Here is a 20,639-nt window from a genome sequence, read left to right as displayed (position 1 = left end):
CTCAATTTACACGATATGTATTGGGACTATGATGATATTTCATGTCTGTTCCAATCTTCGTGCACATACCTAGACATAAAAAATAGAACCGATGTAAATTACGCGCACGCATACTATTTAATATAATTAATCTAGGTTCTCAACCAAAAATTACACCATTCTACACAAATAATTGACCTACTAAAAAATCATCTTAGTGAAAGACATGGACATAGATTAGAATGGCTTATAATTCTATTAATTTTCATAGAAGTATAGTTATAAATTCATAAATTGATGATCTAACAATTGAAAAACTTAGATTGTATTAGGACTTGTAAAATTAGAAACAAAATCATCTTAATATTAATAATATATATTTAATAATACTAGTATTTCATAATTTGTAGGTACTGATTAATTTTATCGTGATTTTGTACTAACGCGCATGCTTAATAATTTGAAATGAAGGTTGACGAGTCATTCTATAAAAATCCTCCATCACAAGATCTTCCACCACCAGGTGGTTATCGTCCTTTAAATTTCTCAAGATTTCGTCCGAAAATTGTAATGAAACTATCCTACTTGCTTGTAGGAGTAGTATTTGTGTTAGTAAATCAGGGCATAGCACATCGTGCTGGATATCAAAATATGCTGTAATATTTATAAAATTGGTAAAAATATTAATAGTTAATATAGTAAAAGACATTCAGTATGGGAAAAAGATTTTTACCTATATATGGACAGTCTTAAAGATTCATAATTTATTAATATAACAATATATATATATTAATTGACAAATATCAAAATTTGTAGTTGATTTTAAATAATGATTTATCTAATTATGCAGTATCTGCGGAACTTGGATCTTCTATCTTGTTACCAGGTAAAGCAAGTATTTCTTCGGGTGAAAGAATGTGTATAATACTTTTATCGTTTTCTCTTTTGAATATAGCAATTTCCACTAAATAAATATATAATAGATAAATCTTAGTATAATATTTATAAATTAAATATGAGATTTTTTTATAAATCTCATAAGAAAACTTATTATTTATTAGAAGATTATCAAAATATCTCACAAAAATTATATTTAAAAAAATTATTTTTATAGTAATGTCCTTTTTGGAAGATCTAAATATATATATATATATATATATTCTATGCAATCTATACTTTTATAAATTATGATTTTTTTATTATTTTCAAGTATTAAATAATCGTACTTTGTCATTACAAACAACCACACGAGAGTTGGTCGGAAACGAAAAAAGACATTGAATTTATTGATAAAGATTTATATTAGAAGTTTACAAAATTAGCAAAATCTATTGCATTATAAAGATTTCAGAATTTCACTAAAAATTTAATGTCAAAGATGATCATAAATGAAATTTCTTTATGTTTTCATTTGCATAATGACAGATTATAAATTATTATCAGGCAATGAGACAGAAGTAAATAGTTGAATAATAATGGTTGATATATTTGGTCATAATCAGAATTTGTATGAAAACATTGCTAGTAATTAGAATATATATTTCTATATATTTAATAGTTAGCTTAATTTACCATTTACTGAGTTTACTTAAATTTAATAACTAACTGAACTTGTAAACATTCTAGGATATTTTGTCTCAACTCAGAATCATGCGTTATTGACTAATTATAGAATATTCATTCATTCACTCATTCATTAAGGAAAAATTTTCATATAATTTATATATAATAATTTAATTTTATGTATAACTTAGAATGTAATTTCAGTTATATATTTGCATGTTGTAACAAAAAAATTTGAAGAATGGCTTTAGTATCACAAATAATAGCAGAATTCTAAGTTGCATAAAATTTCTATGATTTTGAAGGGAAAGATTATGAATCTATTCAAACAAAATTATTCACATTTAGAGTGGATGATGTTGCAATTACACAATAAATTAGTTGCTTTATGTCATTCGGAACATATTCATGTAATCTGATAGAGAATAATTGTGTAATCATTTACAAAAAAACAAGTTGTATCAATAAGTCACAACAACTGAAATAATAGGAATTTGAGTGATATTAGAAACCCCTTCGCTAAATTCAAATGCTAAAGGAATGCTCCGCAAGTTTTACTCATAAAACATGGTCAATGAAATGACCATGTGCTGATTTATTTTTAAATTAATCTTCATTAAATTATTAGAGTATCTAGATAAAATCTATATATAATTTTGCGTATTTAGGAATTTTTAAGCGTTTATAATAAGGATAATTTTTTACATATTTAACAGATGGCTTAGCGATATGTAATATGGATTGCCGACCACTCTTTACAATATTCGTATGCCTTAATATTGAAATTTGTAAAAAAATATTAAAATATTATATTTTTCTACAAAAAATTATAGTTCATGTTAAAAATTAGAGTAAATACGCGGTGTGTTTAAAAAGTACCAAGACATTTTAAAAAGTGTATTAAATATTTAATGGTTATAATATCAATTCAAAATATGATAATCATATTACGCACTAAGAAAATTTTTAAAATAATACAATGAAATAACATAGAATTAAAAAAGTTTTTATTATATACTACGTATGATGATGTCGCGCCAAATTATGACGAATAAGCTCTAGCATATAGTTTCGTATTAAATTTGAGGAAAATCTCTATAAAAAAGCACGGAAACATTTAAAATGAATTATAAAGGTTTCAAAATGACAATATGACTCAATCTAGAGCTTTTGAATGGTAATGACGCTTTAAAACTGATGGAAATTCCATTGGAAGCGATAGTCGGCTTGGCGGACTTACTCCCAACCTTTTTGTCAAAGTTAATAATGACTGTGAACGATAAAATATATATACTTATCGCAGACTAGAAAATAAGAGAAATTGATGATGATATTGCTATTTCTATAGGGGCTATTTAGGCGACGTTTTGAGAATGCCAAGTCCAAGTGTTGCCGCAACATTTGTTTCTAACGAGCGGACAGATGGCTTAGTGGTGTAGACTTCGAACTCATGACCCCGAGGTCATGAGTTGGAATCCCGGTGCCGCCCACTGTTTCCGGTCTATCGTATCCCTAATCCGAAGTAGTAGGAACACTATGGTAATTGCATGTTTCCATAAAAAAATTATAGTACATGCTGGTAGGGCGAAATCGAGTGCTGATGCACTAGGGTACAATAGTAAATTCCTGCCTCTGTTGAGGTGATTCCCATAGAGCCAACGTCCGAGAAATGGATAGGGTAGGGGTGGTGGTCGCCCCAAAACGAGGATGTTAGTGGGTTAAATTCCACACTACCGCAGAATAATAAGTCGGAGCTGGTGTGTGATGTCGTGTAGTTGCGATATGATGGGAAAAACTCCGCTGCGGTGCCTACAGCGTTTAATGAAGCAAGTCTGACCAACTTGAACTTCACAGCCCAATAAGCTGCGCCAGGGGTTTAACCTCGTAACTAAAAAAAAAATTTGTTTCTAACATTTTAGTTTTAGTGCAAAAAGAAATATGAGTCGAAATATTTAAAGAACATTATATTTTTCCAATAAATGCTGATAAATGATATTACCACGACTCGTTGCAATGCGCACGTGTTTTAGTTAGTAATAGTTTTGGAAAAATCGTTAATTTTCAAATTTTTATTACACAGAGAAATAAAAAAATATTTTTATACTAAAGATTATATTAATCTACAAAAGCAATCCTGGAATGGTGTAATAAGGAAAATAGCATAGGAAATTAATAGTAACTTGAATTTATTTGTCAAATGCTTTACATCATTAGAGTTCTTAATTCTTAATAATGAACTTTTTAATTAAAAAAAATAAATAAAGAGGCTTAGTATTATTTGTAGATTATTTAGAAAAAAATTGTATATCATTCAAAAAAAATTTATTTCTAATTCAGAATTAATTACGTGGATTATCCATATCTACACAAGGGTTCAAAAAATATTGCTCTAACGCCTAGTGCTGCTGAGCTGTTCTATATATAATATATTTACTCAAGGTTTAAGCAGTCGTATTAATGACCTGATACATTCACGAAAAAACTATTGGAAACTCATCAGAAAACTATTAGTAGAACAATACATAAAATATATTAAATGTAATTCAAGAGAGAACAAATTCCAAAATATGACGTGAAAATTAAAAAAAAATGCAATAATTTTGAGAGATACGTAACAACTTAAATACTTACTTATTTATCTCGATTGCATAATTCCAATTACAAAATTATGTAATGAAGTAGCAAAATAGTAATTTTTTTAATTAGATTTATTTTTATTGCTTTCAATAAGTTAACCATTAATTCGTATATTTCAAAATGATTAATAACAAAAATTTTCAAATAATTTATCATAAAATTAATTTATCATCAACAACCAATATCAATTTATTGTTGATTATTTAACCCTCTAACGCTTTTGGGGTAAAATTCACCCCAAAACGATTTTGTATTGGGCATATCTTGTTTTCCCATTTTTTTAATTGTTCCATATCATAGTTATTCTTATAAAACATAATGTTCTATAATTTAATACGATAAATATTAAAATATATAAAGTATTAAGATTTTTATTTTAAGATTATCTTCTAACGCTTTTGGGGTAAAATTTACCCCACGTTTTTTTAATCATTAATTAAACATTTGTTATAATTAACTCAATAACGAACTTTTAAAAATATCTAACGAGTGGTTTTGCAGAAAACTTAAACTAAACAACTAAGTAATGCAAAGCGCATGTGCAATATGTACTTAATTGTAATGAGTCACGCTTACGACTTCAGTGATGAGTTCATCTCTTCCAGAAGTAAATTTGAAGACCAAATTACCGATGAAAGTTTTTTATCTGATGAAGAGGTAGACTTGAAGTAAATTATAATATTTTAAAAAGTAAAAAACTGAATTATTTGAGTACATCAAAACCAATTACAACTAAAACTTGCGTCGAAAATACTATGAACTCCAGCTCCTGGTGCCACTTCTTATGCCTTGTTAAAATAAAATCTTTCTGTGGTTGCTTTTTGTCATTTTTTACAGCTGGGATTTGTAACAAAATTATACCTTATGCAAATATGTTTGGGAAACATTATTTCAAAGATGAGTGACATGATATGGATGATATTGAATTTAAAGTCTATTCAGGTCTTCTTGTGCTAATGGCTACTCGCGGGGATAGACAAGAACTTCTTCCGAGCTTTTTAGTGTTAATGAAGATAAAGAAATCTACATACGGTTATTTTCTCATCGTTGACTTAAACAAATTACAAAGGCTCTTCATTTAGATGATTTCAAACTTGATTTAAACGCAAGAATGAAGATAAGTTATGCATATCCGTGAGATATGGGATGAATGGGTTATTTTTTTGCCTAGATGTTTTTCTTCAAATAAAATTGTTACGATAGAAAAACAACTGGAATCATTTAGAGGAAGGTACCCCTTTCGTAAATATATGCCAATGAAGCCTGCGAAATACAGGCTAAAATTCTTTCTGTTGGTGGATCCTATTGTTAACCATTTTTAAATATAATGGTATACCTTGGTAAAAATAATTTCGGAGCACTAAGACAATGTAAAGTCGGCGAAAGCGTCGTTCTTTCACTACCAACTCCATTATTCTACTCTGGCAGAAATATTTTGGTCGAAAGTTTTTTTCATCCATCTCACTGGCAAGGAAATTACTAGAAAAAACTGACATTCTTAGGAAAGTTACGTAAAAATAAAAAGGAATACCTCCTTGCCTTTTACCTTCCACAAAAAGACCGTTGTACATTAGTGCGTTTGTTTTTATGAAAAATATATGATGACATCATACGTGTGTAAAAAATCTCAAGCTGTTATCCTATTATCAACTGGCACTACAAAAAACACTGTTACAAATAAATGGTCAAAATTCAAGCCGAAAGTAATAATGAACTACAAATAAACCAAAGGTGGAGTGAATAATGTCGATAGAATGCTTGCATCAGTTTTCACACTTAGATTTACTAGACGATGTGCTCTGATTGTTTTTTATAGTATGATTGACCTATCGCTAATTAGTGCGTTTGCATTATACAAAGAGATATTTAAAGATGATAAAAGTCAATAAGATCGTTCTTAAAAGAAATATCGGAGACTCTGTATAGCCAACTTTTAGATTGAAGTTCAGCCAAGACAATTACGAAGAAATCAAAGAAATGTGTAATTCCAAATAAAATATCCAAATTCAATGGAAAGCCAGCACTCTGCGATTTTTGTGAAAGAAACAAAGACAATAAAACATCTAAATGGTGTCAAATTTGTTTCAAGTTTTACTATCTAGATCACACTTCAAAAATTTGTTATATATGTCAGTAAAAAAAATATTAATTATTATATTTTTCTTTTAGAAAGTGTAGATATTTTATTTAAAGCAACCACTACTTACGCGATTATGACCGATGAGCGAATATATGCAACGAGAGTGTGCATAAATAGGATTATTGTATGGATTAACTTTTATAATTGTTTCAAGATTCCTATAGTTTCACATGTTAAAATTCAGTAATAATTCCCAATAATGCTCTATTTATTTATTTACATCTGCTTATGTAATAAAAAAGTGGGTAAATTTTACCCCAAAAACCTTAGTGGGTATTGTTTTTCTGATCGCTAGAGGGTTAAATCAATTTTACAATTTTAAAGATAAACGCGCGCATTACGACAAGTTCTCGCGTCTCATAGAATAAATTTATAAATAAAATTGTTAAAATAGATGAGAATTTTTATTTTGAATATAATCAGAAATTAAGGTACGATATTCAACGTAGTAGTCACCATCACAGCCGATACATAAATGCGTGCATAGTAGTAAAGTAAAATTTCTCATGAATATGGCATGAATATGGACTTAAAGGTGTAAAATAAAATTGGTGAATATCATGTAAAAGTTTACATAATCTTTGAGGCGTAATTCACCATAAAAAAGCCAGAAATGTTGAAATTTAATAATTAATTTCATCACAACAGTGCTTCAGTCTACACTTCCTAAAATGTGATGAAATTTTCGGCAAAGTTTAAAATCCACCACATTCCCCGATCTGACACCTTGTGAGTTTATTATAAAAATAAAAAGTCATTTAAACGGAAAAAGATCCTTATATAAATTCGAAATTAAACGGAGTGAAAAAAATAAATTTTTAAATTATTTTGAAAAATGGAAAAGTCGCTGGAAGAATTGTTTTTATTGATCTAATGAATATCTCATAAATGATTTAACTATTTTTGTATTAGTTTTCCCATACTTTGTATATTTTAAAATATGCGATACTTTCTAAACGCACTACATAAATACTTCGTTGAGGTGATTCCCGCAGAGCCAACGCCCGAAGAACAGATATGGTAGCGGTCGCAATAAAATGAGGATTTTTAGTGGCTTAAGTTCATAAAATAGCGCATAATAATAAGGCGGAACTTGATAGTGCGAATTAAGATGAATAACTCCCCTGCGGTGCCTAGAGTGTTAAATAAAGATAATTTAACTTGACAAAACAATAAGCTGCGTCTGGGGTTTTATCTATTAACTATAAAAAATAATAAAAGATAATTTTTCTCAAGTAAGATTTATTTAGTATTTTGCGACTTAATAAAAAAAATTATATAACTTAAGTTTAAAAAACATGCTCACGTAAAAGCCAAATAATGAATGATGGATGAAAAAATTATATATTGTCTGATGTATTATATTGATAAAGCTAGTAATATTATAAAATAAGTGTTAATGGAAAAATAGATTATAAATTGTATATTTAAAAATATTAATATTTTAGATTGAATGAATATATCATATTATTATTTTAATATGATATAGGTAAAATACGATGTAAAAGATTACAAGATTTTTTTATAAATTCATAGGTTTACTTATTAATGATAATCACACATGTTGCTTATTAAAATAAAACTTAATCAATTTAAAATATAGAGTGGAGTAACAAACATCAAATTTAGTCATTTAACACCTATTCACAATTTCCACCATTTTTTATAGAAATAAGACAAAAAATATTCAATGCCATCAAAATACAACTGGAAAATTTAAAAACTATTAAGCTATAGATATATTATGTAACTGCTGCAGTATATGAGAGAAAATAATAGTAGAGGTAAAGATTACGGGATAATGGTTAGTCTAACAATGATTTATTACCATAATTTACAAAAATTGTTATAAATTATCCAATCCTTGAGATATTAAGTTTCTAGGGTGACAATAGCTTAATGGCTAATAATTACTAAGTAAAAATTAGAAGCTAATATTAAGTCAGATTGAGATATTAGAGAAATATTTAGTTACATGGAGATATAAGAATGAAAGAATAGTGTAATAGGAGTAGCACAAAAACTCACTAAACACTATTTTAACTGTTTAAAAAATAGTTAAGATATAATCATTCAAAATAATGAAATCTTTAGTATTATATCTGTTTATTCAAAAATTATGATAATTACTATTTTTGGATGAAATATAATCTGTCTCCAAAGCTTCCTGCATTATCTTAAGAATTATTCCCTTTGATTCTTCAACTGTTATCATCTCTTTATAATCTTGCTTTAATTTAAGTAGGGCTTTATTATTATTTAGCCCAACACATGTAGCATTCCATCCAGAATAATTTCCACTAGGATCACTTTGATACAGTTGGTATCCATAAACATTATCCCAACCAATATACAAAATTGATACACCAAATGGTCGATATCCTCCAAGCTGTGTATACTGTTGTTTTACATCACATACTGCTGTGACAAGTTGCTCTAGATGAATCGGCTCTTGATAAGTTTTATAAAAGCTTTGTGCTCTCTCTCTCATCATTTGTATGATCACATTAGCATCTGAGCTAACTCCTGCTACACAACAACATATATCACTAAAATAAATTATTTTACTCAATAATATCAACAATTTTTTTTCATAGACAAACATACTTGCTTATTTTATATATTTTTTCGGATCCCATATCATCTAATAACTCGTTATAGTTACGTTTTTCTGATGCCATTATAATACCATCATCACAAACTATCGCCACACATGTACTAGCTCTATTTATAGCTTCTAGTGCATATTCAACTTGGAATAGTCTTCCTATATCTTAATTAGACTTAGGTATATTAGCATTAAATAACCTTCTGGTGAAAATGTTGTGGTTCTTGTGTCATATTTACGGGACTAAATAAAAAATTATTTCAACTTATAGAAACAAAACATCTAAAATTACCATTCTAGAATGAAAGTTGCACCTGCGCAGACACGAGAGATTTTACACGGTACTATAAGAGGAACTAATTTAATTTTAAAATAAAATATATTTAATTTTTATCTATTAAAAATTAAATATATTTTTTAATTTTTATCTAGTAATTATTATTTGTGATGTGCATAGTAAATTTAGAGTGTAAAAGAAGTGACTTTTTGTAGAAAATTGTAAAAAAAAATATTTGAAGTTTTTTATTTAAACTATAATGGCTACTATTAGAAAAATTCTTTCTGTGATATGTAGCTGGATAAATTGATGATAATTTTTGAATGATTTTTAGTAAAGTTAATGTTATTAGAGTGATTACTTTCAATAATATTTATGATAATTATATAGTTATAACATTTAAATAATGATTTAATAGATTCATAGTTAATTTCAAAATTAACCAAATTACTATAGAATTTTGTTGGAATGATATAAATGAACTTCCATTAGGATTTTATATTCGCGTATTACGTTGAGGCACAGATTAAATTTTTTTCATTTTTTAAAAGTAATCTAGAATATTTTGTGTATGTTAATTTAATGTTTTTTATCGAAAAAAATTTGATAATTGTTCGAATATCGCAAAAAAAAACTTGCTAATTAATCAATCTATATAGATTCACTTATAGCCAATTATTTGTTATATTATTATTATTAATATAAATGACGTTAGTTTGTTACATTTTATGTTCTTTTGTGCATCTAAAATAGTATAAATAGTTTTGCGCGCCTATGCGCAAAGTGCGCGCAGACACACTTAAGGTACTTTCTTATCTCAACGAAAACAATTTATATAAAGTAATCTCCATATTATAATTTTAAACGTTTAATTTAAATCATAATTTTTTTAAAAATGTTAATATCAACATTATATTTGGTTAATAATGTATAGTAGTGTATCGATGTAAATTTTTAGTCTTCATTATCTTTTAAAGAAATGACTCATTTCACAAAAATAGAATAAAAAAATAAATATTTTTATGATGATAATATGATGTTAATGTAGTGTTTAAAACATAAGATGGAAATATTCTGATTTATTTTTCCCCCATAGCCTAACTTATACTTATAGGGGAATTTATTTCGTTGGGAAATTATAACACGCAGAAACGCTTGAATAAAAGATAAATTACACAATCATTTTATTTTTGCTACTAAAATAATGTTTATGATTTAAGATAGAAATTATGTTGCATGCTAAAGTTTTTAAAATATTGTATAATATATGTTTTTAATTAAAGTGCGTCTCTAATATAATGTAAAAATTTAAGAAAATTTTCTGATTCTATGATTATTTTAATAAATACAATGTCTGTTCAATTTACGGTTATTGTATGTACAATATGATAAGTACATGGAGAAAGAGATTGAAGTAAAATTATAATTTGGGAATAATACGTTGGCATAATATGCAGCTTTAAAAAATTATCAAAAGGTTTTTCGTAGTTAATTTCTATAAAACAACTTTTTTAATATTCCAGATATATCAGATAAAAAGAAAAATATCAAAACGAATTATTCAAAAAGTAAAATTTTTAAAATCTTTAATCAAGCTTAATTTTTGATATATTTAAGGGATATGAAAGACACTAAATTTTACTTAATAATAATTATCTAATTTTCTCGGTATCCTATTTATCATTGTTATAATATTTGCGGTGTGTGATGATAATAAACTTTGAAATAACTAATATAACTATGTTTATGCACATATGGGGTATGGAATTTAATTTTGTTATATGTGGGGATTATTTGAGTTTTACTATTTTAAATCGTATAGTACTTCAAAAACTAATGACACATGGACAAATGGTGTTTTTATTAGAGTTTGTGGTGTTATAGTATACTAAAGTAGATAACTCTAATGGTTTTACCTTAGACAAAATAAACATATTGTAGGCCATGCATCATCTTCTAAATTTCATCACTGAATAGTAGATTAGGTGCAGAAACAGCCTTTTATGACACTTTATGCTATTCTTTAGTTCATAATATTATTTATAGTTGTTTCCATGTGTTATAATTCGGATTATTTTCTAAAAAGTATGTGTTTATTGATTTAAACCTAATATTCTTTTATTCTCTATTAATTTGAGTAGTCATACTTTCTTTTTGCATACGGGTCGAATTCATAATTAGATACATAAATTTATAAAAATTGGAAGGAAGGAAACAGTTTCTAAATTTAGTTTATAACCTGCGCTATCTTATTCGTCGAGCAGCATAGTTATATATATATGAGATCGCGCGCGCACGAATAATATGAAATGCGCAGGTTTCTTTTAAAAAAGCAACAAAAGATAAGGTTTATTTCTGTATGTTTCACTTCGGACAGTGTATCTGGAGGAAACTTCAAAAAATGGCTTAAGTCGCGATTAAAAAAAAACCAAAATTTCAGGTTTTTTATAAAGTGCGTTAATTCACTGGCATCTGTTCCTGTGAACCAAGTGCAATCAGAATACAAGAAAATATTAAAAATAGTCTCATCATTACCAAAGATCGTCGTAAATAATTTTTTCCCAATATTTTGAAAAGAATTTTATGAAGCCTGCAAAATATCCAATTCAGAGTTGGAATGCACACGAATGAGTCATCAATAGAATATAATTAACTTCTAATAATGCAAAAGTATTCAATAGGCACTTCACTTTTTGATTTGGCCAATAACATCCAGATTTGACAACATTTCTTGAACAATTAAAAGTTGTACAAGCAACATAGAAAACGAATTTGAATATTTTATGGCTAATAACTTCAAAATTAACAATATTTGGTATGAAAAAGAGTTGCTTGCATTGAAAATAAATTTGTGGGGATTATAAGTTTATAGAAAATAGTATTATGTGCCTTGAAATTGTTGCAAAAACATATTTCTGAAAATATGATTAGTTTTGTCATGCATTTATTTCACCTTTCGTTACTTCAACTTAAAAGCGCATGCGTGATTTAAACCCAGTTTCCGCATTACGGGAAGGAAACAGTTTCTATTTTAAGTTTATGAGCTGAGCTATCATATTCGTCGAGCAGTTTTGTTTGTATTTTTATATTTATAAATGTGTATGTATTACCTTAAAATTGTTTGTATTTATATTATAAATCGGTTAAACTAAAGGATGTACGTAAAAGTTTCGGCATATTCGTAATTTCACTCGTACAAAGTAGATATTTTGATTTTTGTATAAAATTAGAAAATATTCGGAATGCTCGAGTCTTTTGTAAAGTAATCTTTTCAAAATAAATAACTTTAACTTTATATAAATTCAGATAAGTTATCTCGGCTTTCGTTTGTGGTATTTTTGTATATACGTTTTATTGTGTCCTATTGTCAAATGCAGTAAGAATAGACAATTTAACTAATAATAAAGATGGGATATGCACTAAATTGATGTTAGAGCTTATATGGTGGGGGGACGTTATTAACGACAACGGCCAGTGGTGAAATCATCTAATAATTGGCTTTCAGGATACTTTTTTTAAATATGACGGTTTTCACAATAAAATACTAGCAAACTGTAAAAGTAGTGATATTGGTAGTTAAATTGTAATGGAGTCGAATAGGTCATTATCTTTATAGGTTAAAAATCGTTTTCACCGATAGTAGACGAATAAACTCGTAGATAACATGTTTAAAAGACCCCCAGATGGACTCAAGTCAGTCCATGTGGACCTTTTTATGTTTATTACTTTTACGAAAATTCAAATCAATATTTTTAGCTCAACTATCAACTAATTTTACTGAACCATCTTCTTCCTTTTTCATTAAAATGTTTACAAGAACGTCTTGATTTATATATATGGATATTTTTTAGGAAAAATTTGCCTGCAAATATTATAACTTTTAGATATTGTACTTTCAACTGGTTGCACGATTATCACATTGCCGCCAATTTTTCTAAAATCCACATCAAAATTTAAAGCCATAACATCATGAATTATGCCTTTCTACTCAGATATGAAGGAAAAAGAAGAGATACCGAGAAGATGTAGAATATCTTTATAGTCTTTAAGTACTTTTTGTGTGATGAATTGTACAGATAATTAAGTCCAAGTATTTACGTAAAGGAAAATTTGATTAGATATAAAAAAGCATACTTTTTGATCAAAAATCTATTTCTACATAATTTGAAGCTAAACTGATAACCATCAAATCTATCATTTCTTTCTGCAATATTTATTAGTTCAAACAATTAATTCCTAAAGAGGCCCAGCTCTATCTGCGTTTTTATAATATAGTCTACATCTTTTCGAAAATACGCATAGTCGCATACTGTTATAGTGTCTGGTGTCTTTCAACTTGTATATTTATTTGTAATCCCACATCGCGGATATTTTTTTAAAAAGATTATATATATTGACAATTCATAATTACTTATACAAAACATAACTAATTTTTGGTATATGTTAGAATAATTCACATTATGAGTCTTATTTATTTAATTGAAACTACAGACATATAGCTTATCATTGTGGACTAGTTCTTGCTAATATTAGGTATGCGAGTTTTATCATCTCAACGAAACATTCTTTTTTATCTCTTAATCTTAATAAAATTGGTAGATTCGATATGTTTGAATTTTTCTTAGAGGATAAATTATATAACATGCATGTAGTGGGCAATTGTATGAGATAAAGGAATCGGGTGATAGCTCACTATGGTATAGTAGTGAATTCTTACAAAAATTACTCCTAAATTATGACTTGACTTAAATTTTTAATCTTATTTTATAGAATAATTATTAGAGATACTAATTTTTTTTTTGTGATAAACAAAATTATCAATTTAATTAGAGTTGCAATAAAATGTATAAAAGTAAATTCATCATTTTCCAATAATATTATAATTTTTTTGGAGAAATCCTCATTTATTGATTTTCAAGGACTCCATTTAAATATTTTTTTTTGTTAATATTAACGTATTTTTTAATTTTGTAAATAAATATGTTCTTGATGTAAGTTATGAGACTACTAATATCATTAAAATATACTTTTTAATATATAATTAATAAACATAAGTCATTGTTCAATTGCTTTCCTCCGTCGGCAATACTATCTCACCGAAGTTAGCAAGAGAGGAAAGAAAGCTTGGTGCTATAGGATCAGCTAAATGAACTTGTGGTCTCGGGTTCTAAGCCAAATGCAGTTCACTGTTTCCGGTCTCTCGTATCCTTAATCCGAAGTTAGTAGGAATACTATAGAAATTGCATGTTTCTATAAAAAATTATGATCCATGCTTGTAGTGAGAGGAAGCATAACGTGAGGGTGAAATGGGGTGCTGATGTACTAGGGTACAATAGTAAATTCTAGCATTTGCTTAAGGGATTCCCATATATCCAACTTCCAAAATATGGATAGTGTGGTATAGTATTCGCCTCAAAACAAAGATGTTTTTTTAGTAGGTTAAATTCTTACACTGCCGCAGAGTAATCCGGATCTGGTGTGAGAAAATCATGATAAATAATTCCGCTGCGGGTGTCTACAGCGTTTATTAAAGCAAATATGATAAACTTATACTTCAAAGCTCTCAAAGCTGCGCCAGGAATTCGACCTCGTAACTAAAAATAAAAAAATTAAATTCTTGGCTCGTTAAGATGGTTTGATTTTAACACACTTCCGGGAAATGAATAGGGGTATGGACGTTGATTTTAAGTTGATTTATCTCACAAACTACTGCAGAATAATTTTAATTAACTTGGTGAGCTAATTACATTGATTCAGTCAGCTGCAGTGCCTAAGCCGTTTAACAAAACAAATCTGATAAAATTGAATTTCACAGCTTATTGAGTTGCTTCTTGAGTTTGAAATTGTGGAAAAATACATAAAAGATTGAACCATGGAGACTCGTTATATAAATGAATCGAATTGTGAACCTATCTAGATATTATTACGACAGACCAGATAGATATTAGAAATCTTTTTAAATATAAAAGAGAAATTGAATCAATGTTTTAGGATATTCATAAAATACTCATATTTGGATATTTTCCAGTAAATAATCGAATAATAATATATTTAGTTCTATATTATAAATAAATTAGCACTTTTAAATTAATGCCAAGAGTCTCGTTGTTATCTATTATTATATTGTACCACATTCGCTGAAAACAATTTTTTACCCATAAAGAAAATTACCTGTTTAAACCCATCACAACTAAACTACCAATATCACTACTTTTATAGTTTGCTAGTATTTTATTGTAAAAAATTTCATATTAAAAAAAGTATTTCTAAAACACCCATTTATCGATAATTTCGCCACTGGCGGTTGACGCTTATAATATCCCCCACACTATATAAGCTGACACATTAATTTTCTTTTTTTATTATCAGTTCAATTGTTTATTCGTAATGCATGAAACTAGAAGATACAATACTTTTAGACTGGCATGATAAAGGCTTCAAAAAAATCAGTAATGTTGAAGAAAAGTATTACACCTTTTATCATTAATAGAATGGAAATATAAAACCTTTCGTGTAGTCATTTTTGAGTGTTAATTAGCATTATGAAAATTATTTTTCAAACAAAGATGTGATAAAAGAATATTGACGATGAATAATTACGTAATATATCTCAATAATACCTAACACATTATCACCTTCATGTTGACAACGATTAAAAAATGATTTATACTACCGCTTTTGTAAAAAAGCTCATATTTTTAAAGTGATTGGAAGCATTTTGTTTATCAGAGGCGTTACTCCAGTTACCTTTTAATTCTATACACTGAACCATGGAGTTTTTATATCACTTTAATCTACTTAAATATTGCGCAAAATAAAAATTACCTATAACCGGTTCAATAAATAATTCTTTAGGTGCGCCCAAACAATCATTACACTGATTTTAGGGTGGGAAAGTCTTAATATAAGGGGATTCAATACATCAATCAACATACAACATTTGATGTAGGAATATCTAGTCTAGTTATGATAAAAAATTTATCTAAATAATATCTTATGCAACTGCTAATCACAAAGTGGCAGTATAATAGGTTTCACTGACGAAGTAGCGGAGAATTGTCTAGCACAAGCTCACAAAATAATAAGTCTGTTAAAGACGCATGATGTGACTTTTTGCTAAATATTTAAATTTAATAATAATAAAATTTTAAACTAAAAAATCGGCGATGGTCATTATGTCGGAGTTTAACTGAAAACCTATGAAAAAGTGAATAAATGAATTATGAGAGTGCGCAGAATCTATTATTCGAATGCAGAGTTTTTAACAACCAAAAATAATTAATTAATAAAGTCATTTACTTGAAATTTATATAGATAGCTTTTTATAAATATTATAAAAAGGTTTTATATTAAAAAAACTATAAATTAAAGAAAAACAAGACTCGGAATATAAATTTGGTCTGATATATATATGAAATATACTAAACTTGTTATATTATTAGATACAAATAAAATATGAATTAATGTTATTTATACAATAAAAAAATATTAATTTCAATATCAAAATTAAAAAATACTATAATTCGTGTAACTTCGCTATGCATCGTATAAATATTATGGGAAAACGTGTGAGGAAGAAGGTATTTTTAATTTGATAAATAGTGTTTTTAATGTTATATAGGGAGAAGTCGGCAAAGAATCCGTACATATTTCGCGTAACCAATGTCTGCGAAAGTTGCAACTAAGCTTGGCTGATTTTCGGTATGATATTTTCAGAGTTCCTTTATTTTTGACGTTACTTATAGAAAGTTATGCATATATAAAGGCATATATCCAAGGTCAAATGATGCTGTGCCTCGTTTTCATAAGAAAGATATTATATATCTTTCACATGACCCACTTATCAATGTCCTGAGACAGTTCCATACCTACAAAATAAAATATAAGAAAGCTCTTTCATCTAAGAGTTCATCAATAATTGAAAACACAATCAAAATGAAACCAAAGATAAAACTAGATCATGTTATTAAAGAAAGGTATTTCATTAATTATCTACAAAGTTTATTACTAAAAATAGGTATCCAACATTCGATGATGCACTTCGTGATTTGGATGATGCATTGTCAACAGTAATGACGTATGCCTATCTACCTAGAGTTGGAAGGATAGCTGTAATTTCTAGTATTGTTATATCTGATTACTAATTCTAATATTTATAGGCAGATCTTATCAATAAATGCAAAGAACTTTCCGGTATAATTCTCTAATAGTATCTCATTTATGAAATTAATGTTCTAGTCTATTTCTTAAATTATATAATTGCTTCAAAGTCACTAAAAAAAGTAGTTTATAAATTGTAGATAAATCCATATTAATGTATTTTAGGTTTTTATATCAGTAAAGGGATTTTATTTCCAAGCAGAAATTCACGGGCAGAACATTATCTGGATCATACCACACAATCTTATGATTGACGTATTTTTTTCTTAAGATTTAGGTATGGAGTCAAAACGCTATCATGCGAGAGTGTAGTTTATATGATTATTTGTTAAGATATGAACGTACTTTTGAATTCAGTCGAAGCAACGTCATAATTTATTTAGCATGCATAATACTTAACTTTTATACTAATTTTAAAAATACCAAATTTTCCATTTAGAGTAAAGTAGTTTATATCGTGTTGTTCTAAAATATTTAAGAATATGCAAGCTTTACTAATAAACGTTAATAGAATAAGGTAAGAAAACATACAAGAATAATAATTTTTGAACCAAAATTTTATATGTATATCTATGTAAGAAGTTTCATAGTTTCACTAAGATTATAATGTATATTCTTTTTTGTTTTATACTACAGAGTTACTATAGATATTTACTCAGAGTGACTTTTAATATTTAATATGTAAACAAAAAAAGCCATCTGCCTATTTCGCACGAGTGCAGTTGAATTTTGTTGATTTTAATCATTATTGGCTCCACTCACTTAATATATAATGTATCATTTTGTATATAATACTTGTTTAGGTACCTAATAATATTGATTTTAAAGTTTTAAATACATTCACTCATTTGCATGTTACGTTGCTGGGTTTTGTTTTATTCAAACTTTATCACTCAATTAATTTGGTCTACCCACCAAAGGTAATACAAAATTGTGAATTATTATAAATTGAATTGTTATAAATTAATTGTAAAATATAGGCTATTTCGGATCATATAAATCGCCTTTTAAAAAATGACTCTGATGAAAAAGAAATACATTTTGATTTGTTATCTCATTTAAACGTTTCACTGGATATTGTTCCATCGGAGCAACCTCATCCAATAATAGATGAGTTTACAGAATTTTCAAATCAACAAGTAGTTTTATATAAATTTGATATCTTTATCATATTTTTTAGGAAATTGATAGTTGGGCCGAAGCAAAGAAAAAAGATGAAGAATTCAAAAATCTTTTTACTGGATTAAAATTCTATTTATCAAGAGAAACACCTAGAGAAATTTTAGTTTTTATTATAAGGTGCTTTGGCGGAAAGGTATCATGGGAAGAACCCTTATCTAAGCGTTATATGAAAAAACTTCCTAACATGTTTCCAGAAAATGATCCGACTATAACACATCAAATTATTGATAGGCCATCCATTGTTGGCAATAAATTTGCTAAACGTCTATATATTCAACCTCAATGGATATTCGACTGTGTTAATCTAAAAACATTACTTCCAACAACCGATTATATGCCCGGAAATACTTTACCACCACATATATCTCCATTTGACAATGAAATAAGAGAATCATACGAAACTGTGGCATCTCTTGGTATTAAAGAGAGTGATTTAGATAGTGAGCAGGAAGAAACAACTCAGAACGAACCTACCAAAAAGTCTACTTCTGTAGTAGCAAAAAGTAAAGAAGATTTGCGTTTTGAAGCTGAAAGAAGAAATCTTGCTATTAAGAGTATGCCAAAGAGAAGAAAACGTCTATATGACCAGATTAAGAAGGCAAGAAAACATCAGTTTGCTGGAATTAAAAAGGCTCTTTTAAAAAAGCAAAAGATGGAGAAGCTTCAATCTAAATAATGTTATATATGGATTGTACAATTTATAATAATTAGTTCTTTAGGAATACGTTGTATTTTTGAAAAAGATTATTTTAAGTTGTGCGCATCGCTTACAATTTTTAATAAATCGCACGCTTTCTTTGAAGTAGCTTGGTAGAACGTAATAACTTTTAACTTAAAATTCCAAAAAAAAGTTGCTAATGAAAATATTACTTTTTAAAATTTTCATAAAAAAAATATAATAGACTTTTGTAAAGTCTATCGCATGGTGTAAGTGTTTATTCTTTTAAGCGGACAAATTGTAAAATACTGAACATTTATCTTCAATTTTTTTGCATAATATTCCGAAATGTTGTGAAAGTTAAACGAACTAAAGAATTTCATACTTTATTTAATAATTAACTTTAATAATATGGAGTTAACGTTACAGTGTATTGGATGCCTATGAATGTCCTGAAGACGAGAGATGATTTACTTCAATGAATTGTATGCATCGCCAAAGAATATTGCTAAGTACTAAAGCTTTATTTATACTACTAACTCAAATAAATAGATTTTAATAATTTTACAATTTATTAAAATATTGTTTCTCATATATGATGATTTTTTGTCCATTTACAAATTATATAACTTTAATATTAAGTGATGAGATTCAAGTCTGCCAAAATTTGAAGTGGGAAATTGGAGAAACCGCCCAGGAATCAGATTATTAGACATTATATATAACTTAAACGTAACGTGGTATAATACACAATAGTGTGTGAATTTAATTTAGTAGAACCATCATCCGTCATATTTGGTGAATAGCACCAATATTTTATCATTTAGGAATTTTTATGTGTCAAAATCAATAATTTTACGTATCTAAATTATTACATTAGCATGATATATTACCTGAAAATTTCATTAAAATCTTAATCAATAAAAGTATTATGAGGTCGTTCTATTCGTAAATTTGCTTTCGATAGTTCTGTGTGATAAACGTAAAAAAGCTATGGTATCAAGGATTAAGTGTTATTGAACCTATATCACTTGAATTACAAAGCAAAGCAAATTACAACGATAATTTAGGTCTGTAGATTAAGTCAGAACTTAGCGAAAGCAGGTCAAATATTATTTCTCAGGTAAAAGTCCTATGTAATGATATTACTCTAAGGCATATTACTATTCGGTAGTACTTCATCAATATAACATTAAAAAAATGATAATACCTTAATATTTTAATTCGTGAATTTTTTTAATATTTATGTGACAAAATGAGATCCTTTGGAGTGCATATGATCAATATTTTTCCCTCTAATGTGCTGTAAAACTTTTAAAATTACTTTGAGTCGTTTAATGTTTTATTTGACTTATTTGAAGTAATTCATTAGTTATAAATTCTGTATATATCAATCGTTGGCATATGAAACTATTGAGAAAAGCTAGATATAGAA

At 27.5% G+C, this 20,639-nt stretch overlaps 1 protein-coding gene across 1 annotated transcript; it reads right to left on the bottom strand.

Moving 5' to 3' along the window:
• Positions 1–862: 862 nt before the first annotated feature.
• Positions 863–9,170, bottom strand: LOC139225536 (proteasome subunit alpha type-4-like; the record flags this gene model as incomplete). The annotated part of the gene is made up of 4 exons (XM_070856325.1): positions 863–943; positions 8,450–8,868; positions 8,927–8,990; positions 9,128–9,170. Coding segments are annotated over 4 exons (607 nt in total), but the record flags the coding sequence as incomplete, so codon positions are not given.
• Between the last annotated feature and the right edge of the window lie 11,469 nt (positions 9,171–20,639).

This window comes from Pempheris klunzingeri, unplaced genomic scaffold (assembly GCF_042242105.1).
Source record: "Pempheris klunzingeri isolate RE-2024b unplaced genomic scaffold, fPemKlu1.hap1 Scaffold_365, whole genome shotgun sequence".
Taxonomy (NCBI): Eukaryota; Metazoa; Chordata; class Actinopteri; order Acropomatiformes; family Pempheridae; genus Pempheris; species Pempheris klunzingeri.
This window is presented reverse-complemented; position numbering and strand designations above follow the sequence as displayed.